Consider the following 23,771-nt stretch of genomic DNA (forward strand, 5'->3'; position numbering starts at 1 on the left):
ATCCGTCCTACTTATTTATAATAGTCCGTCCTACTTATTTATAAGTATTCGTTCTTTATTTTATTATATAATCGTAATTATATAACTTATTTATAGTTCTTCTATCCTGAGAGGAGTTACCCTAAGTCCGTACTTCTATATATATAATATAGTAGCCGCTATAGGTCCTATGGGGCGAGGCCCTGGCCTTATTATGCGTGTTAGGTCGTAATAGTAGTTAGTTAGTATATTACGAGATATTATTATATTTATTATTAATACCTAATTTAATATATAGCTTAGCGAGTTAACTACTAAAATAGGGAGATTATAGTACTCTTAACTACTACCGCAGTACTATATTTAGTAGTCTTACTGCCCTTATAACATACCTTTTTTATTAAATTAGTAATAATACTACCACTTCGTAAGCTCGTCAATACTTCTATTATAGCCGTAATTAAGTTAGTAGTATAATAAGTAGTAGGGGAGTAGCTAGCTAAATTAGCTAAGCCCGAGCCTAGGTAAGTAAGAATAATAATTCTAATATTATAATAGTTAATTTAGTAAATAATTATATATTAAGCTATTATAAACTTATAATTATTAACGTAGTAATTTCTATAGTAGTGTTACTAATAAAATAAACATTAGGGCTATGCTAGCCCAGTTTCTACTAAATCGAGCCTAGTATAGGTGCGGGATACCCAACGTATGGGTGCGGAACACACATACTCTTGAGATAAGTCCATTAGCATCACACATGAGCGGCTCGCCTCAGGAATCGTGTTCATAGATGACATATCCTGATGCAGCAGTAATGACTCGGTCTCTTCAAGGACGAATACGGGACTCAATTGGTACTCGTCTGATGTTTCCCAGCAACAAGGTACTGGAAGAGTAGTCCCTGAGGTTCCCGCCTGGCCCGCCCTGACGTTGAGGACGCCAATTGCTAGACTTTGAAATCATTCATACACCCTAAACTCCATTTGGTATCCACGTACTCCCTCGCTGTGGTGGCATGCCATTATGCCCTCATCAATACTCCATGGCTTGTCCAACGGCCTCTTCTCGTTGTTTCCTCACAGCGTCATTCTCGGCCTCTCGCTGTTCTTTGAGTGCTGCTTCAACGTCGTCTCTCAGACCGCCCAGGTCTGGGGGAATGGTCTGGTACTGTACACTTGGAGCTGCTTGCACGAACCTCAGCTGTTCTGTCACATGCTGCAACACCTCATCCAGTTTCTTTCGTGTGTTGCGGTTGACACGCGGCTCCCCGAGAATCTGTTCCAGTGTCGGGAACAACTCCTCATACCTAAATTGGTCTCTCCAAGGAGCGTGTGTCGGAATGATGGGATCGATCTTGTCCTGGCAGCCGATGGCAATACTGGTCTCGAAGGCCCAGGCGCGGGCAACATTGCGGGGAGTGTACCCGCCGCCACCAAAGAGGATCATGGGCACTCCAAATGATTTGCAGAACTCGACGCAGGCACCGTGGCCTTGGACTTGAAGATTGAAACGTCCTAGACGATCTCCGGCGAGAGAGTCGGCACCACACTGCAGCGCAATAGCGCTAGGTCGGAACTTCTCCATGCATTTGCCAATGACATTCTCAAAGAGCCACTTGTACTGGTCGTCAGTGACGCCGTCGTTCAGAGGAACGTTGATCGCATGGTGCGCGCCTGGGTTATGCTCGTTCTTAGGACCATTATCGTCCAGTCCGCCGGTACCGGGGAAGAAGTTGAGAGGGTCGTATTTGTGAAATGATACCGTCATAACGCGGTCGGTGGAATAAAATGCTTCCTCAACACCATCTCCGTGGTGCACATCAATATCGATGTAAAGGACACGAGGATAGCACCGTAATAGCTGCAGAATGGCCAGGACGATGTCGTTGATGTAACAGAATCCAGACGCCTCGGCCTTTTTCGCGTGATGCAAGCCGCCTCCCCATGATACGGCAATGTCGGACTGGTTGGAACATATTTTGCGCGCAGCATCAAGAGATCCGCCTGCTGACATGGAACAGTAGTCGTAGAGGCCTTCGAACAGAGGACAGTCGGAGCCGCCCAGATTAAACTTAAGATCGGGGTTAGCGTTCTCAACGTCCCTAGGAACAGGCTCGGGCAGGACGGTGCCCAGGAAGTCCAAGTAGTCGTCCGAGTGGAAATCGTTGAGCTCTTCGTATGTGGCAGCGCGGGCGATGTAGTTGTCCATGGCGAAAGACATGCCGTAAGAATAAATGAGACTCTTGGAAAGGGTAAGTCTCCAGGGTTTCATAGGATGAGTCTGGCCGAAGTGGTGCTTCTCCATTTCGGGATTGCAATGAAAAGAGACATTGTAGCCTTTTGGTCGTGTGATGCCAGACTCCTCAGCTATGCGCTTGCATTTCGCGAAGTACTTGGCGTTGTCGAGCTCACTGGCTTGGCCGAGAGGCTCGTATTCTTCGACGATGTCGTCCTTGTCGGTCCTGTGAGGCAAATAATTCGGCTTGGGGACACGAAATCGGTACGCGTCTGTGTCCATGATGGCAAGCGACGGGCTTCCCGCCGGAGCGGCCGGGACAAAGCTCACGATGAGTCTCGATTGTTGTCGAATGTGACTGGTGGGGTCCTGGGCTGGCCGACTGAGATGAGTTTTACTCAGCAATGGTAGAATGGATGGCTGGTATTGCTGGTTGAGTCAGAGGTGGTCGCAAGGACAAAGTCGTGAGTCTTCGATGGTCCTACTGGGTTGGGGTGCAATTGTTGGTATCTGCGTTAATTTCCAGAGTCGTCCGTGAGGTTGTCGGTTGGTGATTCAACGTTGATTCGTGATGTATTTGCGAGGTTTCGTTCGAGGGCTGGCTTCATAATTGGATAGTACTTTCATGTGGCAGGCGACGGGGGAGGAAGCCGGTACCTTAGGTGGGCCCCTGCTGAAGCGAAGCAAGGTTTCCCTCCATTGGAAAGACCAGCCACCTTGGGCGCATTTGGCCACGCTTTCCCCAGAATGGCTGGAGTGCACCAGCCTCATTGTGGCTTGACCTTCTGGTACATGCAAGAAATCTCGAGAAACCTTGTCAACACATCTTTCAAAACTTTCGAACCTGTCTGAACTTGGAGAGAGTACCTTAGCCTCCAAGGGTGTAAGGTTTCTCTCGTGCGTTGCTCGTATCTTTACTTTCTGTCATGAATGCTTTATGAGGAACGAGTCTATCCGAATCTGGTTTCTCGAGGCTGGAATCTTGAACAAATCCTCAGATGCTCGAAAGGTACCTGCGACTCTGCGAGAGACATTGAAATTGGACCCAATCAAATGCGTACTGATCCACTATCCATAAGGTGCCCAATCAATTCAAATGACTCAAGGTTCGCCTGAGCACATGGACCTGCAGCCTGAACGCACCATGGCACCTCCATTAGCATGGAAACCGGAGGCTAAAACTCCCGTCTCCGCTCAGCTCGTCTCGCTGTCAGTGGACAGTGCCATGACCAGCTGGACCCTCGCAAACTTGCCCACCCACCGGTGACACTGACACCACCCGAATCCAACTGGAACTGGACCACCACGCTGCACAAACGTGATTCCAGCCTCTTCCACCCCACATCCACGCGCATCCGAGAAAATTTCATCTCTCTATCCGTATTCAGCGAGGGAATTTTCATTACTCCGTGAATAAAATACATTCCGGGATCACGAGCCAGGGCCCGTACGTCGCCTCGCCTCGACTCGATCGTTCGACGCTCGACTCGCCTGCCGCAGCTGGTGAGAAATCGATTAGAGAGCTCTCTTGTCGATTCGACGCCCCCTTCTCCTTCCGGTCTCCAGTTCCTTTTAGGTGAGCCAAGCTAGTCACTTTATTCGTTGCGGAAGATCGTGGCCGGGGTCTCTGTTTATCAAAGTCTCTCCTGTCCAAGACTCCTCTGTCATCGCCTTCCCAAAGGGCAAGTGCAGCCAAGGCATATATCACCAGTGGTCCTCTGCCCTCTCAGTCAGCCCACCCCGTCGGCGGACGTGCCGTGCCGCCCCGCCCCGTCACCCTGCGTGCCACTATTCCCACCTACTGCCGGCTTTCTGCTCTATACCTTACACTCCACATATCCTCTATTCTGCTCTGCCCCGATCCCTCTTACCTCGCATAGTTCCCATCCTAATCTCGATGACTTTGGTTCACGAGACCTTTGTTGCTTCCTCTACCTCCCTCGACCTATCATCGTCCTCGTCCTCGTCCTCGTCCTGTCTCTAGCAAGAACCCTGCTTTCGGCTTCATATACATCCTGCTCCTGATCCGTCTCTGTGGTTCTTGCTGGGCGTGCGCCGTTTCGTCTGCCTGCTAGAATAGATCCCAGCCGCTTGTTTACTCAACGAAGGGTACATATCTATACTGGGACCGTCGTTAACACGCAAAATGCCTAGAGACGATCTGTCCATCGACTTCGTCAGGAGGATGCCGACGGCCGAGGCCCTCGACCCGGCCATCATCCTCGACGACTGGCTCAACCGCGTTCAGAACCTTCCAGAAGAGATTCGCTTCTTGCAGGATGAGATCGCCGACAGGGACCGGCAGTATGGCGACTGCGTCAAACTGATTGAGGACCGCGATGGAAAGATACAGAAATGGATCAGGGCGAACGGCAGTCACGAGACGAACCCGCGCGAGCAGGGCATGCGATCTCAGATGCGCGACAACTTCATCCGTGCCGACCAGCTCGCCACGGAGAAGATCGCCCTGACGCAGAAGCTGCAGATCATCATGGACAAGCACCTGCGAAACCTCGATCAACACATCAAGATGCTATACGACCGCGCCGAGCCCGGCTTCAACGAACCCGACGAATGCCCCTCCCTCATCCGGCCCAGCGCCGCGAACCACTCTGCCCCGTCAAGCCGATCCATCAACCCCGCGAGCCACCTCGTCGCCTCTGCCATCACCGCGACGCCGTTGAATCCGATCGTCAACTCGTCGAGTCCGGTCACGGCCCGCGCAGGAAACCCCCAGATCCGCAACGCCCAGTCCCAACAGCACGCTTCCTCGGCCCCCGCGACGCCTGCTGCTAGCATGATAATGAACCGTCAGGCTCGGGAGAGTTCGGCAGGGCCGGGGAGCGGCGCGCCAAAGAGAGGGCCGCGTTCCGTCTCCGGACTGGGTGCTCTTCCTGCGACGTCGAGCAATCTGGCTAGGCACTCGTCACTAGGTCCAGGAACACCGAAGGGATCTACGCCTGGACCGAACGGCACGGTGCGAGCGGGCAGCGCAGGGCCTAGATCGTCGTCCACAAAGGCATCGAGCGTCTCGGGCATACGGAAAGGGACGCCGAGCGGCGCAGGCCGGAAGAAGCCGATCAGCAGCAACAAGTCGTCCCTGTCCCGCGTGAAAAAGGCCGGAAGCCGCAACTCTCCAGCCTCGACGGCAGATAGTGAGCTATCGGATGCTGAGAGTGGAAGCGGCGACGACGGCGACCACAGGAGCCGCGCAGACCGTACGAGTGGTACCCCCGCGCGCGACGGCAAGGACGGCGAAGGCGACGACAGCATGCTCGACGCCGAGGATGACGAGGCTGGCGACGACAAGAAATACTGCACGTGCCAGAATGTCAGCTTCGGCGACATGGTGGCGTGCGACAATGAGGATTGCCCCTACGAGTGGTTCCACTGGTCGTGCGTCGGCCTCAAGAGCGAGCCGAACGGGACGTGGTACTGCCCCGTTTGTACGGAGAACATGGAAAAGCAGAAGAAGAAATAAGGCATCGTACCTTACTGGGAAGATAACGAGACGGCGGTGTGATTCGAGCGTTTATACCCCTTCTTTGGAGGTTCAGGTGGGCGGCGTTTGGTAGCTTGATTATTAGGGCGAGGGTCCTCGTGAACGAGAGATCCCATCACCGAGGAAGGACCAGGCGTTTTTTTGGGCGAGATCAATGTCACAGCTGGCGTAATACACGCACGGAAACCGAAATAGACACAATCTTCCTTCTTCACAACCGTCTATCGTATACTCTGACTCCTTGCGATGAGAGTCAAGGTAGAAAAAAAAAGACAAGTAACAGTAAACTAGAACTTGAGCTATGCACCACACGTAACTTCATTGGCGAGCTGGATCATGCAGAATACTATAAATGTCACGTCCAATGTGCCGGCGTGTCGGGACTGGCAAGGAGCTAACAAACAGGATGCTGGTGAACGCAAGACTTGCCACCTTATTACCATTACTATCATTGTCATCACCATACTGCGCTTTCTAAACCGTATTATGTGAGAAATATATAGAACACGGGAAGTAATCGCCGAAGCAGTATCGAGCGGCAAACAATTGTGTCACCCACTTGACTGGATGTGTTGTCTATATTTGTTTAAAGACTGCGGGGCTAAGTTTAACGCACAAGAGCCCAGGAAAGGTGTTAAGCAGCGTGTATCTGCAAGTCTCAAGGCCTTTCTCGAACCGTTGACAATGAACACTACCGCTTTTTCCGTATTCTTTATTCGGAAAACCATGGGTACAGGCATTACCTCAAAGACTACGTCGAGGCTCAATAGAACCTCGAAGGCGGTGATAGCGAGCCAATGGCAGACCAACTCCTCGATACGCTTTTAGCTACATTGTGGCCGATTGTCTTGTATTCTACCCCAGCATAATAGCGATTTCTGTACGATTACTCTGACACACGTACAGGCCGCAACGTTCATCAGTCTTCAAAGTCGCCGCTGTTGTGCTTTGCTGCTTCCCGGTCATCCACCCACTGCGTCCTATGGGGGTTCAACTTCTGGGCGTCGTGGTGTGGTCTGGGCTTCCTCCCCTTCCCCCCACGTGGGACGCATCGGAGAGCCTCATTTGATGGGGCGGCCTTGTCTGCGATCCAGTCCAAGTGCAGATACGGACTGAGGCTTCCCGTCCGCCGCCTGTTTCTATTTGGGGTTACGGCCCCTGGTGATGACATTTGGCTCATTGTTTCGTTTCATTACTTCACTAACCACCCCGGTGGAGGTTAATCAGCGCAACCTGGAATTTGCAACATATTGCTTATTAGACAAGGATGAGCATGGGCAAAAGAGTTCGAGATCCGGGTGAAGAATGCCATTATTGAAAATGGCGTCAAAAAGCGCAAATTGCGCTTACATAACATGTTGAAAGACATATGTGAGAACAGGGGTCTTTCGCGTGACAGCCGACGGCGTCGTGTCTGATCAGGCTGAATGGACGCCTGCGAGTTTGGCTTGCCGGGCTGAAAGAGTTAGTACAAGATAGTAGAGTCCGGGCGATGGCCGACAACACGTCAAAGTCTCCTTAGCTCCCTTTCATCGTGAATGGGCCACCGCCACAGATGAGATGATCGCGTCGGAAAGGGATTCTGTATCCGTGTTCTGCGAGATATCCGTCTTGGACAATCCGGCCCACAGGGTAGCAGTATGTAATCAAACTTCCGACCAGGCGGGATGGGTTTTGATGGATCCCTCCCCTTTGAGCCGGTTGGGAACTGACTAAAACGAGAAGCCAAGTGGGAATTGGCCCGCCCGGGGCGCAGATGCCGGCATTCAGGGGTTGTGTGTTTTATTTTCGGTTCAACGAACATTATCAGAAACCTGATGGTTGGATCATTTGGGAATTTGAAGAGCGATTATTCGGGAAAGGTTCCGAAGAAGGCCGGCTTGGCTACAAAATCGGCTCCGGTTGTGATGAAGACTGGGGACCAGAAGGTAAATGGCACGGCGATTCTTGCTTGATACTGAGGCGGAAAGCCGGCTGCTTGAAGAAAAGGGCGCCGAGTTAAGCACTTTTGGTCCCGATCAATTTAGCGAAGTCGGGAAGTTCAGGGTGGTGGCAACTCCTATTGTTGAGCGATGGGCGATGAGGTGTGTGAAGCGTAGGCGAGTCCGGCCATTGAGCGTTCAGCTCGGCCGACTATCTTTGACGAATAGCGCCATTGATGAAGGGACGTCGGCGAGAAAAGGCGGACACCGCACCGCTTGGTCCTCCTTTGAGATGGGCTCTCAGCCTTGCTCAGTTTTTAAACAAAAAACATGAAAGAAGGTGCGCGTCAAAGTCTTTGTGGCCACGAGTAGGTCCGACGAACTTGGAAGCTATTGCAATGCGAGCAGCACACCGTAACGTTTCCCCAGGCGGGGGGCGGGTTCTCTGAGGTAAAGTAGGTGAAGAAATGGGTACATCAGGTGTCGTGTCCCGCCTTATTGCAGACAAGGACTCCGCAAAGTGGTTGGGATTTTAGGGGGAATATGGTTGGAAGTACAGTGGGAGGGCAGGTCCAGCTCATCTTACAGCTGGCGAGGATGTTGGTTGGTGGGGGTGTGATATTTCAGGATATCCATTCAAGACGAGCGACTTGGTCGCGGAGACGGTTTGACTCCGCAGTGAATGGAGACTCGCACCTTTTTTAGTGCATGCATCGCCGGGAGGTACTTGTTCGGACGGCTGTTCCGTGAAGCAGCGTGTGGGCGGCCGTGGCCGCGGACTGTTGCTGGAACCTGAGATGAGGTTGGAGATGGTGAATGGGGACCCCGAAGGACAGAACTTCATTTCTGCCCGGACGGAAGACGTTGACGGTTGACCAGCATCGTGGCTCAGATACTGGTCCTATATGTCTGAGCATTGGCCTTCCCGGTGTCGTCTCTGGCTTTTCCTGGAGTATGTAGATTGGATGAAGTGGGATGGTTGGTCGCAGCGCCTTGCAGATTTGGCCGTTATCCGCACCCTTTGATGATCTGCATCTCCGTATCTGTTTGTGTACCCCCGATTCTTGATAAAAACAACGACGTGCTTCCGGAGACTGCTGTTGTTATTTTTTTTTCTCGCTCTCTCCGCGCCTCCTTCTTTGCCACTTATGCGAGCCAGCTACAGCTGCAGCCGCCGCTTCTCTCGTTTAGGCGTCACTAGTCTGAAGCGCCACAGGGGTGCTGAGAAAGCCGTGGCCAGGCCAAAGGTCAGTGGGTTGCAGTCGAGGAAAGGTGGACTGGAATGGCTTGGGTGGGCGATATCAGGTACGGAGCATTAGCTTCGGGTACTGGTTAGGTAGGTTGGGAAATGTTTTGGGTCTCGAAGCTTGCTTTGATTGTTCTCCTGTCTGTCCTCATATCGGAGACGAGTACGAGCAAACGAGCATTGAGTCAGAAGGAAAAGAGGAGAAAGAAAAAAAGGCAATGCCAATGTGACTAGAAGGCGTGCTGTGCTGTGTGGTGAATGATGTACGGATATCGCAAAATAAAAACAAGCCAGCACAAGTTGAGGTGTGAAGGCAAGGTTGGATGAGGTACATAAGGTAGTACTCAGTAAGGTACCTTAAGGTAAGGTAGGTAGAGGAGGGGTGGAAGGCACAAAGTACGTACCTACTTCGTATATGGCATCGGGTTCGAGAAGGAGGTGAGGAAGGAACCTGGAAGGCAAGGTTATTGACGGTGACTGCCCATCTCAGCACCCAGCATTTCGACCTCAGGTGTGTCGACCATTGGGTGTCTCCAGTGACAGGCGCCCCTCCCCGTGCGTGGCTGTCTCCTCCTCGAACGGGGGGAACGAGATAAAATGAAAATTGGCAAATGCGAATCGACTGGGTTCCCACAGTGATATCACCGCTATAAAGCCAAATGCCCGGCCGCCTCCTGCCTGTTTCAGATTCCTTTTGACGGCTCTCCTTTTTTTTACCTATTCTATTCCTCTTCCTCCCCTCTCCATCCCAACTAGATCCTCGACCACATTCGCTCGTTGCTGTTGCTATTGCTGTAAGTACCTCACCTGGACTCCCATCCCCAATTGCCCGCCACCTGCTTCCCCTCCAACCCTTCTTCACCCCAAAGTACCGCCGATCACCGCAACCGCACTCTATCTGCTCCAAACAAGCAGATTGCAGTTCTGATCTTGCTTCCGAAGCACCTCACTTTGCCTCTCTCTACCAATTTCGCCGTCTTGGTACCTCCCCCGCCCTTCCCCCCAGCTCTCGTTCACGGCGGGAGTACCTTGCTTTCCCTCCGCCGACCTGCCTCATTCCACACCTTGCTTTATTTTTCCTCTCCCATATCACATGGAGAAGCTCACAAATTACGTCAGGCTACACAGAACACTTTGAGCTACCAGCAATCTTTTTCGCCGCAAATCCAACGGCGAATCCCCTGTCAATGTAGGCACTACCCCGCCGTCCTCGAAATCACCGCTTGTTTTTCCCTCTCCTTTTCCACACCGTCCCTTCTACACCTACAAAAAAAATACGATACACTAGAATTTCGCTCTTTGCTCCGGTACAATCCATTGACATTTTCTCAGCATATTCAGCTTCACACCGCGAATCGCGTCAAATATCCTTCACAATGGCTCAAGCGATCAAGAGCGCTCTTCCCACCCACCTCAAGTCCCCCCTCGGCGGCCAGGGCAAGAGCGATGAGGAGTTCAGCTCCCGTCACCACGGCAAGACGAGATCCCACATGGTACATACTCTATCCACCCTTTTCTTTCAGTGCACCTTTGAGCGAGGCATGTCGAGGACCGCGACCGGTGCCTGCTTTGTCCCGAGACAGACAGAACACGGCCTTGTGCAGTTCAAGAACCGCCATACCTGCTAGCTTGTGTCACTTCTTCCATGCCGAATACCTGAGATGTCGTACGACGCTTGGCTACTTGCTTTACCTTGACGGCCGCGGCTGGGCCAGTCCCAAACGGCACGGTACAGCATCGTCAATGCGTGAGACGCCAAATACCTCCAAAGACATTTGCTGGCTTGACACGGTTGAAGGAGACAACCTGGGCGGTACGGTGTGCGCTGTTCTCTCCCCGGCAACAAGCTCTACGATGCCTGTCAGGGGTAGCAGCAAGCTGGCCACATTGGTCGCAGGGCCCCGCAGCGGATCACTCGACGATAGCTTCAAAGCATTCCCCACTTTGAGAAGCTTCCATTGCAGGACTTAGTCCCTTCTTCGTGAATGCGCGGCTGACTTCAAGTCCAGGCTTTCGAGAACACTTCCACCAGCGTTGCTGCTGCCCAGATGCGCAATGCCCTCACCCAGCTTTCTGAGACCGTCACCGACCCCGAGCAGAAGAAGGTAAGCAGAAAAATCCACCCCAGCTGTAATCTTGGGAACACGAGTTCTAATCATCTTACAGCTGTTCGAGACGGAGATGGACAACTTCTTCGCCCTCTTCCGTCGCTACCTGAACGACAAGGCCAAGGGCAACGCCGTGTAAGTGTACAACAGGAACCTGCGATACAAATAGCCTTCCAGCTAACAGTGTGATAGCGACTGGGACCGTATTGCTCCCCCCGCCCAGGGCCAGGTTGTTGACTACGAGGACCTCGCCAACTCCGAGTCCGTTCAGTTCCTCAACAAGCTTGCCGTCCTGAAGCTCAACGGTGGTCTCGGTACCTCCATGGGCTGTGTCGGCCCCAAGTCAGTCATCGAGGTCCGTGACGGCATGTCCTTCCTCGACCTGTCTGTCCGCCAGATCGAGTACCTCAACCGCACTTACGATGTCAACGTGCCCTTCATCCTCATGAACTCATTCAACACCGATGAGGACACCGCTTCCATCATCAAGAAGTACGAGGGCCACAACGTCGACATCCTCACCTTCAACCAGTCCAGATACCCCAGAATCCTGAAGGACTCTCTCCTTCCCGTCCCTAAGAAGACCGACTCTTCTATTAACGACTGGTACCCCCCTGGTCACGGTGACGTTTTCGAGTCGCTTTACAACTCTGGTATTCTCGACAAGCTCATTGAGCGCGGTATTGAGGTTGTCTTCCTGTCCAACGTTGACAACTTGGGTGCCGTTGTCGATCTCCGTATCCTCCAGCACATGGTTGAGACTGAGTCTGAGTACATCATGGAGTTGACCAACAAGACCAAGGCCGACGTCAAGGGTGGTACCATCATCGACTACGAGGGATCCGTCCGTCTTCTCGAGATCGCCCAGGTCCCCAAGGAGCACGTCAACGAGTTCAAGTCCATTAAGAAGTTCAAGTACTTCAACACCAACAACATCTGGCTGAACCTCAAGGCCATCAAGCGCGTCGTCGAGAACGATGAGCTTGAGATGGAGATCATTCCCAACGGAAAGACCATCCCTGGTGACAAGAAGGGCGAGTCTGACATCTCCATTATCCAGCTGGAGACCGCTGTCGGTGCTGCCATCCGTCACTTCAAGAACGCCCACGGTGTCAACGTTCCCCGTCGTCGCTTCTTGCCCGTCAAGACCTGCTCTGACCTGATGCTCGTCAAGTCTGATCTCTACACCGTCAAGCACGGCCAGCTCCAAATGAGCTCCAGCCGCTTCGGTGACGCTCCTCTCATCAAGTTGGGTAGCGACTTCAAGAAGGTCTCTGACTTCCAGAAGCACATCCCCTCTATCCCTAAGATCATCGAGTTGGACCACCTTACCATCACTGGTGCCGTCAACCTCGGCCGTGGCGTCACACTCAAGGGTACCGTCATCATTGTTGCGACGGAAGGCAGCACTATTGATGTGCCTCCTGGATCCATCCTCGAGAACGTCGTTGTGCAGGGTAGCTTGCGCCTGCTTGAGCACTAAGTGGCTTTTTTGCAGGTTTTGTATTTTGAGCACATTCCAGTCAGATGTCACAATGCATTGAGAATCATCACAAGAAGACAATCTGGAGGCGAGATGGAACAGTAGAGAGAAACCAATGATCATTCCCCCCAAAAAGGCGGCGTCTGCATAAGGTATCTGTGGCAGCGGCAGAACAAACTCGATAGTATTTTAATAAGGCACCTCAAACCATGCGTGTGCATTTCGTTGACCTCCACTTGCACTTGCATTGGCTATGTCCCCGTCTGAACCCTGTGAATTGCCGTGGATTTTGGCATGGTCCATCGAGGACCGTTTGTGTGTGACGTCTGCGGTCTGCCGGTAGCTTGGACCTGCATTTCCGTGTGGAGTGGTCCAGAACCGACTAGCAACGAGTAGCGGTGAGACAAAGAAAAAGAAATCTGAAAAGGCAACATGAGAAGCACAACAAAAACAAAAATTGAGGTGAACAATGCGCGCGGTTACATGCCTGTCCTTACTCCGGACACCACAGCGGGCGGGCGCAATCCGGGGGGTAAGGTAGGGGAGGGGGGTCTCGACGTGGGATGCTGCCGCCGGATGCATGGTTTTGGTGGGCTGCCGGTTTCCGACTGATAGTCTACGCCTCCATGCATTTCTTTCTTGCTTCATGGAATAGCAGCAACATTTTGCATTTTGTAGGCAAGAACGGGTTCACCGAAAGCAAGATTTGTTAGGTTTTTGATGCGGGCATATTGGCACTCCGTTTTACGGGCAACAAGAGGCTAAATAGTGCGGGCCACCCCCCTATATGGTAAAGAGGTCTTATTCGCCGTCTTGTCCTTTGACAACCGTGGACAGCCCTGCAAGCGTCCAGATCGCCGTTCTCTCTTAGCTTCGTGGACTACTTCCCCTTTCTCGGTGACAACGACATCCATCCTCTTTTTGCATTGAATACGAGATACACCACCTTGAAGTTACTCGACAGAACCCCTGACCTTGTCAATTGAGCCAGAAAAACACCTCCCACAACCAAACCACAAACCACAAACAACACAGAACACACGGAAATCATGGGCAGCCTCTCCGGCCCGGCAGCCACGGCGCTGCCGTACTGGCAAGTCAACGTCCCCACGGACCGCCGCACGGACGAGTGCCCGGAGGGCCTCCGCAACCTCTCGGCCAAGGACGTCGGGATCCTGAGCACGCCCGACGCGGCCTACAACCGGCAGACGTGGACGGAAGTCCGGCGGCTCGTCGAGACGAACCGTCTGGATCTGTTCCAGCGGGTGCCGAGCGAGCTGAGGCGGTACCGCCTGTTTATTCACCACCTGATCAAGGAGCATGGGAGTGTGATGAACTTTGTGCTGAGGCAGCGGCTTGGATGGGAGGAGCCGTTGAGGGCTACTGAGGGTAAGAGGCCGTTTGAGGCAGAGGGGGATTATAGGATTTTGTATAATGATTGGCCGTATGGAATCGATGGGCGGATTGTACATCTTGTTGTTTGGACAAAGTTTGAGCTAGAGGAGAATCCGGCTACGGGGGATTTGACAGAGAAAGCGAGGGAGGAGATTGATCGATTTGTGATGGGGACGTTTCGGGCGAGAACGGAGCCTGATACTGTGAGTTTTCATCCTCTCTTCTCCTCTGTCATGATTTGGCGGTGCCTATCTTCAGAACGGACCTGCAATATGGACTTGAGTGAAGCTGACGATGATGACTAGGTCATTTGGTTCAAGAACTGGCGGAGTCTCAAGTCCGTTCACGCGGTTGAGCATTTCCACGTCATGCTCTTTGACCCGGATCCCGCGTTCATTCGGGAGATTACCAATGGAGATGTGCCCCAATGTGACAAGTTTGAGGCATGAGTAGTAGGAAACTCGACAGGCCTACGGATCGGTGAAGGGGGGAGTTTGGGTGAGATTTCATGACGGCAAATGGCACAGATCAAGGGGGAGAGATGGCACGATAGCGAAAACTTTGTGAACTCTCTCACCGTCAACCTCGGTATAGCGAACAATGTTAGACTTAAGTTGATGTGGTTCTTTCTTTACGAAAACGATGAATTTGACTATGGCTTTGCCTGAGGCGGTTCTCTATACTCCACACACGAGGCCGCGGCCATGGTGATGGCAGTCGGCTTCTCCATGACGACCTTGATAGTCCAGTCTGCTGGATTGTTGAGAGGCTCATGAATATCTGATCGTTCTTGGTAGCACCGCCTGATCCCCGTAGTGATAGCGGGACCGAGGGCTTCAAGCGTCTCAAAGGAAGAGTCGCCCAGAATCTTTTGGTACCACGACTTGAGTCAGCAATGATCCATATATATGTAGACGGAGTGAAGAACTATCAAGACGGCGAATAAGAGGAAGAAGAAGTCACAAACCTTTACAACGAAAGACTCGATCTCGACGTAATTATCCGACCTTCCAATGTAGCCCTCGATCTCGATACTGACCACGACAACCTGCCTCGCTAGTCTCTCGTTGTCATTGACTCCGATGAGCGTAGGCACGCGCAGCTCGTTGATGCGTAGACTTGAGCTGTAGACCGCCCCTGCCTGGGTACCATTGCGGAAGCCATGGGCCAAAGAGTAAGACCGGCTCACGCTACTACCGAGCAGCGATGCCTTTGGTAGGGCGAGGGAGATATCCAGGTAGCGAATTCTGGGCAGCTTGTCCTTCAGGAATGCCGGCTCCGTGAGACCATCAGCCTCAGACCCGGAGACGTGGTACCCAGTCAACGCGTTCCAGATCATCTGCATGGCGTTTTCCAGGCTTAAATCGACCTCGTAGCGGTTCACGTTGTCCAGTATGCGGAGAAGCGCCTTGGCCAAGAGGCCATAGTGCACCGTGTCATCGCTGACCTTGTCCGCGAGTGAAGCGGCCTCAAAGGGCTCTGACATTGACAGCTCGGCGGAGACAACTACGGGCTGCGTCTTGCCCCCGCGGCCCCAGGCGTCGGTGCCGGCTTTGATCGTGCTATGAAGGTCGCGGACCCGGACCACCGCAAAAGGCTCGCCGGCCTCGGCGCGGACCTGCCACGACGAAACTCGTTTCGACTCCATGTGAGCAAAGGTGCAATTGATAATCAAACTCAATGAAAATTCGATTTCTTCGAGACCGGCCAAAATACACGGTTGGTTGGGCGGGATGAGGTGAAGGATGAACGGATTGGCGGCAGCTCAAGGTGAACGGGTCTCACAAACTTAGTATGCACTGGCTGAAGAAAGTGCCCTACATGACGACTACCTAAACAATCGCGGGGTCCACCACAACCATAAAATCACCCACATCATATGCGATGCTCTCATGTACATGAAGACAGTAGCAGGTACCAGTTGAATAGTTTTAAATGAAGGACTCGACAAGCGGAGATGTTCTCTTCTTTGTCCATTTTTATTACAATGCGTTATTTGTTTGAATCTTGCTGCCGAACCCAGCAATATACTCCCCCCCTCATCCATCCAGGATGGAATGGCAGGCGTTTATGCTACGTTGGCAATCGCCCTCATCAAGATATACACCTAAAGATCCAACCACTTGCGCAGATCCTCAGTATCACGGGAAGTCCATGCGATCTTGGCCTTGACCGAGTCGGTGGACTGCGACAAAGCACGCACGAAACCCTTCTTCTCCTTCTCCGCGAAGAACTTGTCGAGCTTATCCAGCTGTTCTTGCTTGGTAAGCCCGCTTGTGCAGTAGCTCACAATGCTGCCAATCATGGAAGATTGAGCAGGGAACTTGGTGTAGATCTCCTCCCATCTCGTTTGCAGCCAGTCAAACAGGGCCTCGATGCCGCCCTTGCTCGATCGCAGACTGCCGATCGGAATGTAAATATCTTGGTCACGAACCTCGCCGCTCAGCAAAAGATCCAGTGTGCGTTGGCGGAGCTTGGGGTCGCGGGATTGGCCAAGGGTTCGGAGAGCGCTGTTGCGCTCGTCGGCGGTCTCGGCGGTCTTGTAGTACTTGTACACGGCGTCATACTGTGATTTTAGTTAATGGCTTGCTTCAATGACATCTTCAAGGAACAGGCATACCTCTTTCTCGCCGCCAAACTTAAGAACAATTGAAAAGACGGAGCTTCGGATGTTGGGGTGAATCGCCGTCTTATCTCCAGCCGCGAACTTCTCGAACATGGCCCGAGCAGCAGCAACAACCTTCTCGTCACCAGACATACCGGCCGCACTAAAAGTGAGAGCCTTGTACTGTTGCTCAACGTGGCCATCGTTGCTCGAAAACTCCCATCCTAGCTTGTGTGCGATACTGCTGACAATTTCCCGCTGGAACTCGGTGAGCTTGTCAACGACAGCGTCATCCTCGATCCAGGCCATCTTGATTGAGCCCAGACGGGTGAGGATCTGGTCCCACACCAGGTACTCGGCCTCGCCTCCCTGGCTAAGAGCCTTGAACAGACTCAAAAGAGACGAGGTCTTCTGGTAGCCAGAGGTTGCGAGAGCAGCCGTGTCAGCCACAATACCAACTCTGTCCTGGACGGAAAGGAGTTCCGCAGCGTTTCCAAGCTTCTCCAGACGATCAATAGCGTACTTGGTACGGTAGAATCCCGTAGAATCGGCGTTGATCTTGAAGAACTCGGCATCGTCAATCTCGAATTTGGTGTCACGAGTAGTGAGCATCAAGTCCTTGTCGACACCCCCCTTCGTACGGACGTTCAAAGAGATGGGGTAGAGAACCTTGTCTTCATCGGGCTTTACGTCTCCTGTGGTCAGGAAGCGATGCTGCTCCACGCTAATTGACTTGCCTGACTCGGTGACAGAGACGACGGGGTATCCCACGTTCTGGGTCCAAATGTTCATGATGGAGCCAACGTCCTTGCCGCTTGCCTCGCTCAAGGCTTGCCACAGGTCATTCGTAGTGGCATTGCCCCAAGCGTGACGCTTAAGGTACTTGCGGACACCCTCCATGAATACATCCTCTCCAAGGAATGCCGAAAGCATGTGGACAACACAAGAGCCCTTCGCGTAGCTGATACTATCGAAGATCTCGTTGATCTCCTCGGCCTTGTGGATGGGGACCTCGATAGGGTGACTGCTCCTGAGTCCGTCGAGACCCAATGCTGCCTGAAGATCTTCCCTGACGAAAGACTCCTTGAGCTTCCACTCGGGGAAGAAGGCGTTCATGGAATAGCGAGACGCAAACTCGGCGAAGCCCTCGTTGAGCCACAGAGCGTGCCACCAGTCCGGAGACACAATATTTCCGAACCACTGGTGAGCAATCTCGTGAGTGATGACTGTCGAAACTCGCTCCTTGGCTGCGGCACCACTGGTCTTGTCGTCAAACAAGACTTCAACAGTACGGTAGGTGACCAGACCCCAGTTTTCCATAGCGCCAGCGGCGAAATCGGGAATGGCAACCTGGTCAAGCTTAGGCAGAGGGTAAGGAAGACCAAAGGCCTTTTCGTAGAACTCCAAGGCCTTGACACCGATATCCAAGGCATAACGGCCTCTCTCGATGTCCTCGGAAGGCGGAGCATACACTCGGATGGGTACTCTGAAGTCGTTGGTCTCAATGTAATTAAGCTCTCCGACGATGAAGGCAACGAGGTAGGTGGACATGACAGGAGACCTGTTGAAGCTGACAGCCTTCTTTCCAGAGGGCAAATCTTTCTCTTCAGCCACATCCATATTGGAAAGGCAGGTCAGGGCCTTGTCAGCAATCAACGTGACGGTGAACTCGGCCTTGAGTGCTGGCTCATCGAAACAAGGGAAGGCTCTGCGGGCGTCGGTAGGCTCCATCTGGCTGGTGGCCATGATACCCTTGGTGCCATCCGGCTTGTTGTAGTATGAGCGGTAGAAACCCGCCATTTTGTCGTTCAGCTCACCGACGAACTTGATCTCGAGGGTACCCTTGCCGCCTTTGGTGAGCTTCTCCTTGAACTCGAAGCTGTGCCATTGCTTCGACTCGTCGTAGGTGACGACTGGTTCGCCAAGGCTCTTCTCTTGTCCTTCGACAGAGAAGGACAATGAAGTGTTCTTGATCTCGATTTCATGGGTGTTCAAAGAGATAGTGTTGGAGTCCTCCGCCACGTCAAAGTCAATCTTCACCAAGCCATCGAACTTGAGCGTCTCGAAGTTGGGCTCAAGAGTAAGATCGTAGTGGCGCGGGACGACGTTGGTAGGCAGCTGTTCCCGAGGGTAGTTCAGCGTGCCAGCGCCGCCATGCTCTCCGTGTCTGCACATACTTCTCTTGTAGGAGCAGTATCGTGTAGCAGCGACGCGCTGAGGGTTCTGGAGTCGTGAGGTTCGTCGAGGAGGGGTAGCTCGGAGCACTGGCGAACGGGTCGCAAAGGCGTTGTGATTTCGTAGTTGGTAGGGACTGTTGAAGAAGTCAGGTCAATGGGTAACTCAAAGGTGGAAAGTGACCATATAAGAGTATAGGTGTACTTACATGCGCGTGACTGGTCTTGCCGTCGTGTTGACGATGCGTGGGGTTAGGTTGACCGTTCGTCTTGTTGCGAAACGGAACGCCATTGAGGAGGGGGAGGGGGCCAAAGCCGCAAAGGAACGAAAGCGGTCAGTCTGCTAGGCACCCAAGCTGTCTAAGGAAGGTACATGCAACAGAGACGTGGGGTCTAGCTGAGGGGAAGCTTCCAGTTCTTCTGTGCAAATCAATGCTCCAGTCTCAGAAGTGGAAGGCGCCGACGCAGGCCGCGCAGACCGCTGGCAAAGGTAGAAAACTCTCCCCACATCCCCATGCCTCAGGTCACTTTCTTTCCCCCAGCGCCGCCCGGACCCACGCCAGGCCGCTTCCACCCGATACGGCCCACTGCCGTAACCGTGCTTTCCTGGGAGGGCCGCCGGGTGTGCTGTCTGGGCTAGAAACACGGGATCTGCCTTATTTGCTGCCTTCCGGCCGGCCTTAGAACACGGATTTCAATCGGAGGTCTTGTGGGGGATGTAGCCGTCAATTTCCGGGCGTGAAGAATATTGAATTGCAACTATTAATATCACCACAGTGCATCCCACAAATCCTCCGCAGTCATCATAACTTAGTTGTCTGACTAGACACTTCCGCAGCTAATCAGAAAGACAGCAGAAATTACCTTGCAAAGGATGCACGTAGCAACAAAGCAAGACTGAAAACCCCCGATACTTACAGTTTAATTCGCAAGTTCTTCTTTGCTGAGCTAGCGGGATGATGTAGCACATCCTCAACTTTCGCCATTGGTTAGATCGATCCTAACATTGCTCCATCTGCACGAGTTGCAGCATTGAGTCCAAACTGTATCAACGGCCTACTTGCCGTGCGATTACAAAAGAACTTCTTTAGCGAAGGGCCTAAAATCTCCTCATGATCAAAGCAGGCCCCGGGAGGCAAGGGGACCTTGGGCACCGGAAGTAATGCTTGAAGAATTCATGTGCGCTTTCCGCTAGCTGTAGAGCCTTGCTTCAAGAGCAGGTTGACAAAAGCTGGGAAATTGTTTATCCTACTATGGAAGCCAGCGTTTATATGGGCCAACCGAGAGACTCGAAGAATGCCATATCCCAGTGATGTGCTATGTACGACTTATACTCGGGTGAAAGCGGACAAAGAGCTTGCAGGCACGCGGATGTGCCAAAGGCAAGCCGACTAACATGCTGTCTCCCCGGCCGAGAACCACCTCCCCGGGTCGAAGCCAGACGTCATTTCCACTTGAGCTCCAGACGATTAGGTTAAAATTACTCTAGGCAATATCAGCTGCCTACAGAATGACTTGCCTGCCGACCTTACACTTGTCTTACCCCGGCTTTACTAGACGGGGTGACGGGGTCGGGATCCATGATCGGGAAGAACCGCATTAGCACCTGGCTATTCCGAGCAACATCCTCGGGATAATCCATGGCGTACAGCCTGTCCCAGACCATTTGTGGAGTCAGAATGCCATTGTTTGATCTCAATTGCCAATTAGCAGCTCGTCGTTGGACCGGGGTGCCGGGGAAAAGACGTCTTGAAGATCGGGTGTCGGGACTTGTAGATTGTCGAAGACGCACTTTGACGCAAGCTCAGTCCCTAGAGTCCACAAGATCCCGATGATGGATGGCTAGAGAGCCGTTGTGCGAGAGACAATGGTTGTGGGCAGCCAATCAGACCACACGAGGATGCCAACAGCCGATGGGCAAGGAATCAAGACATGGCAACGGCCTTTGTTTTGTCCAGGACCGAGGTCAGTGACTGATTAGGGCACCTGGAAAAGACACAGAAAGCCATGGAATTTATGAGGCCGGACTCGGGGCTGGGGACGAGGGACGAGAATAGCGAGAACGGCCCAATGAAGAGAGACAAGGGCAGAAACGTGTTCCAGATCCCTCCCAGCTGCTGGCCGCTTTGGCAGGGCAGCGTTTTCATTGCTTGGTTTGTTGAGAGGTGGCCCTCACCAAAGATGCATTTATCGTGGTGAGGCGGTGCTAAGACCAGTACCAAAGATACTTTGAAACGAAGCTGGTTTGTGATATTCTTGGCCGTTTGGAGCTTGGGGCCCATGTAGCGCTCTAACAGGGCAGATGCCCCGCCTCGTCTCGAGAAAAAGCGATTGGGCACCCGTCCAAGATACCCCCAATCTTTTGAGCGATCCAATGGCGCCGTGGGCACCTGCCCCGAGCTAAGTTAAGCAACTTATGATACCTTACCGCAGGTACCTCACCTCACGTCAGGACTCAGGACTCCGGTGCAGCAGCAGGGCAGGTGGGGTTGCAAACGAAGGTACCTACCTTACCCTTACCTGAGGAGGGAAACGACCCCTCCAAAACAATCTGCTCCCACCGTGCTCCTGCTGTCCCTCACCCCCGCCTCTGTCGCCATCAACCTCTCTTCCATCACTTCAACCTCATCTTTTTTTCTTCATACGCAAGTAATTGCTGAGGTCTTACTCCGGCTCTATCAATCAAAACTCCACAAGTAAGTTGTCTCATCATACGTTTCCACTCCACTGCACCTGGCGATAGTCTTGGGGAAACACCTGGGAGCTTGCAAGCTGTGTCCGAAGAATCACCCCACCATGCCATCCCACCCTGAGGCAATTCTTGCTGTCCGGTCAAGGAGCGAGCACTTGCAAGCTTAGCAATTTCCCCCAATCGGTCCTATCACATTGTTGACTCACCCACTTGTCTCTTTTCTGCCTTCTGCCAATATAAAGCCTTTCCCTCCCCCCACGACCATCTACTGACCTCTCTCTCCCCTCTTCGTTAGGAACAAATCCATCACACGAGACAACATGGCCATCACCAAGATCCACGCTCGCTACGTCTACGACTCCCGTGGCAACCCCACCGTCGAGGTCGACGTCGTCACCGAGACCGGCCTTCACCGTGCCATCGTCCCCTCCGGTGCTTCCACTGGTACGTCGTCCTCGTCCTCGCATCCTACCCCTGCCGAGAGATAAAAAGTATCGAGAAGCTGATAGAACCCATTGAACAGGCCAGCACGAGGCCTGCGAGCTCCGCGATGGTGACAAGACCAAGTGGGCTGGCAAGGGTGTCACCAAGGCTGTTGAGAACGTCAACTCCGTCATTGCCCCTGCTCTGATCAAGGAGAACCTTGATGTCAAGGACCAGACCAAGGTCGACAAGTTCCTCATCGACCTCGATGGAACCCCCAACAAGACCAAGCTCGGAGCCAACGCCATTCTCGGTGTCTCCCTGGCTGTCGCCAAGGCCGGTGCTGCTGAGAAGGGTGTCCCCCTCTACGCCCACGTCTCCGACTTGGCCGGTACCAAGAAGCCCTACGTCCTTCCCGTTCCCTTCATGAACGTCCTCAACGGAGGGTAAGCGATTCCTTGCTACTACTATCATCCAACATTTGCTCACTCCATGCTACAGTTCCCACGCCGGTGGCCGCCTCGCTTTCCAGGAGTTCATGATTGTTCCTTCGTAAGTTGTCCCACGCATCGAGTCTCCTTTGGCCTGTTCTGTTCCGTCAGCTAACGATTGTGAAGTGCTGCCCCCTCCTTCTCCGAGGCCCTCCGCCAGGGTGCCGAGGTCTACCAGATCCTGAAGAGTCTGGCCAAGAAGAAGTACGGCCAGTCCGCCGGCAACGTCGGTGACGAGGGTGGTGTTGCCCCCGATATCCAGACTGCCGAGGAGGCCCTCGAGCTCATTGCTGAGGCCATTGAGAAGGCCGGATACACTGGCCAGATGAACATCGCCATGGACGTTGCCTCCAGCGAGTTCTACAAGGAGGACGCCAAGAAGTACGACCTCGACTTCAAGAACCCCGACAGCGACCCCACCAAGTGGATCACCTACGAGCAGCTTGCTCAGCAGTACTCTGACCTCGCCAAGAAGTACCCCATTGTCAGCATTGAGGACCCCTTCGCCGAGGACGACTGGGAGGCGTGGAGCTACTTCTACAAGACCCAGGATATCCAGATCGTTGGTGACGACTTGACTGTCACCAACCCCCTGCGCATCAAGAAGGCCATTGAGCTCAAGGCTGCCAACGCCCTTCTCCTCAAGGTCAACCAGATCGGTACCCTCACCGAGTCTATCCAGGCCGCCAAGGACTCCTACGCCGACGGCTGGGGTGTCATGGTTTCTCACCGCTCCGGTGAGACTGAGGATGTCACCATCTCCGACATTGTCGTCGGTATCCGGGCTGGCCAGATCAAGACCGGTGCCCCGGCCCGTTCCGAGCGCCTTGCCAAGCTCAACCAGATCCTCCGCATCGAGGAGGAGCTTGGTGAGAACGCCGTCTACGCCGGTGCCAACTTCCGCAAGTCTGTCAACCTGTAAAGTGGTTTAGCGATTACGAAGATGAGCTTTTGCGTTCCATAGTCCGATGGTAGTATTCTTCCCGGAAGACTCGGCAGGACTGGGGTGAAAAAAATTGATGAGAAACGTCTGGCGTATAGGAAATGCGCAATGGAGGGATGAATGGGAGCATCGATGATGAAATTCGTAGCTTACCGCACTTTATCCTAAAATGAAAAAAGAACAAATATCCCCCAATGTTGAGAGCTTCAGAAGGTGCCTGAGAGGTCACCCATGTTTGATGCCGGCGATTAGATCAAAAACAACCTTATTACAAAAGAGCATCGACCGCCCTACCGCGAGCTTTGGTGAGCTCCGATATATAAAGATAGCTCCATGAGCCCCGCCAATATTGACCGCGTGAAAGATAAGGTCCCTGGATGGCACTGTTTAGAGCAACTTTTTGGTAGGCGTCGTCGGCCAAGAGTGGCATTATGTAATACAAGCAGCTAAGCTCTGACGCTTGATGCGGCTAGCGCTCTTTTTCCTTTGACCCATCAGATTCAGAAGACGTGGAGCTGAACACACGCACACATACACACACCGCTCAGTGCACCGGTACTACACTCA

General features: G+C 53.0%; 8 protein-coding genes across 8 annotated transcripts; 4 read left to right on the plus strand and 4 right to left on the minus strand.

Moving 5' to 3' along the window:
• Positions 1 to 1,017: 1,017 nt before the first annotated feature.
• CTAM01_04661 (histone deacetylase) lies at positions 1,018 to 2,502 on the minus strand (the record flags this gene model as incomplete). Its single annotated transcript, XM_060520691.1, has 1 exon — positions 1,018 to 2,502. The coding sequence occupies one exon, from the start codon at positions 2,500 to 2,502 to the stop codon at positions 1,018 to 1,020; it is 1,485 nt and encodes a 494-aa protein (XP_060384645.1).
• A 1,864-nt stretch (positions 2,503 to 4,366) lies between these two features.
• Positions 4,367 to 5,701, plus strand: CTAM01_04662 (PHD-finger domain-containing protein; the record flags this gene model as incomplete). The annotated part of the gene is made up of 1 exon (XM_060520692.1): positions 4,367 to 5,701. The coding sequence occupies one exon, from the start codon at positions 4,367 to 4,369 to the stop codon at positions 5,699 to 5,701; it is 1,335 nt and encodes a 444-aa protein (XP_060384646.1).
• Positions 5,702 to 10,266: 4,565 nt separating this feature from the next.
• CTAM01_04663 (UTP-glucose-1-phosphate uridylyltransferase) lies at positions 10,267 to 11,137 on the plus strand (the record flags this gene model as incomplete). Its single annotated transcript, XM_060520693.1, has 3 exons — positions 10,267 to 10,383; positions 10,900 to 10,995; positions 11,057 to 11,137. The coding sequence occupies 3 exons, from the start codon at positions 10,267 to 10,269 to the stop codon at positions 11,135 to 11,137; spliced, it is 294 nt and encodes a 97-aa protein (XP_060384647.1).
• Positions 11,138 to 13,530: 2,393 nt separating this feature from the next.
• Positions 13,531 to 14,325, plus strand: CTAM01_04664 (uncharacterized protein; the record flags this gene model as incomplete). The annotated part of the gene is made up of 2 exons (XM_060520694.1): positions 13,531 to 14,079; positions 14,182 to 14,325. 2 exons carry the CDS (start codon positions 13,531 to 13,533, stop codon positions 14,323 to 14,325), a joined length of 693 nt encoding a protein of 230 aa, XP_060384648.1.
• Positions 14,326 to 14,528: 203 nt separating this feature from the next.
• Positions 14,529 to 15,524, minus strand: CTAM01_04665 (FolB domain-containing protein; the record flags this gene model as incomplete). Its single annotated transcript, XM_060520695.1, has 2 exons — positions 14,529 to 14,759; positions 14,844 to 15,524. The coding sequence occupies 2 exons, from the start codon at positions 15,522 to 15,524 to the stop codon at positions 14,529 to 14,531; spliced, it is 912 nt and encodes a 303-aa protein (XP_060384649.1).
• Positions 15,525 to 15,983: 459 nt separating this feature from the next.
• CTAM01_04666 (peptidase family M1) lies at positions 15,984 to 18,947 on the minus strand (the record flags this gene model as incomplete). Its single annotated transcript, XM_060520696.1, has 3 exons — positions 15,984 to 16,442; positions 16,497 to 18,792; positions 18,865 to 18,947. The coding sequence occupies 3 exons, from the start codon at positions 18,945 to 18,947 to the stop codon at positions 15,984 to 15,986; spliced, it is 2,838 nt and encodes a 945-aa protein (XP_060384650.1).
• Positions 18,948 to 20,183: 1,236 nt separating this feature from the next.
• On the minus strand, positions 20,184 to 20,456 carry CTAM01_04667 (uncharacterized protein; the record flags this gene model as incomplete). The annotated part of the gene is made up of 1 exon (XM_060520697.1): positions 20,184 to 20,456. A coding segment is annotated over one exon (273 nt), but the record flags the coding sequence as incomplete, so codon positions are not given.
• A 1,211-nt stretch (positions 20,457 to 21,667) lies between these two features.
• Positions 21,668 to 23,183, plus strand: CTAM01_04668 (phosphopyruvate hydratase; the record flags this gene model as incomplete). Its single annotated transcript, XM_060520698.1, has 4 exons — positions 21,668 to 21,791; positions 21,871 to 22,216; positions 22,272 to 22,322; positions 22,388 to 23,183. The coding sequence occupies 4 exons, from the start codon at positions 21,668 to 21,670 to the stop codon at positions 23,181 to 23,183; spliced, it is 1,317 nt and encodes a 438-aa protein (XP_060384652.1).
• Positions 23,184 to 23,771: the final 588 nt, after the last annotated feature.

Source organism: Colletotrichum tamarilloi, assembly GCF_030869305.1.
Source record: "Colletotrichum tamarilloi strain Tom-12 chromosome Unknown Scaffold_11.1, whole genome shotgun sequence".
NCBI lineage: Eukaryota > Fungi > Ascomycota > Sordariomycetes > Glomerellales > Glomerellaceae > Colletotrichum > Colletotrichum tamarilloi.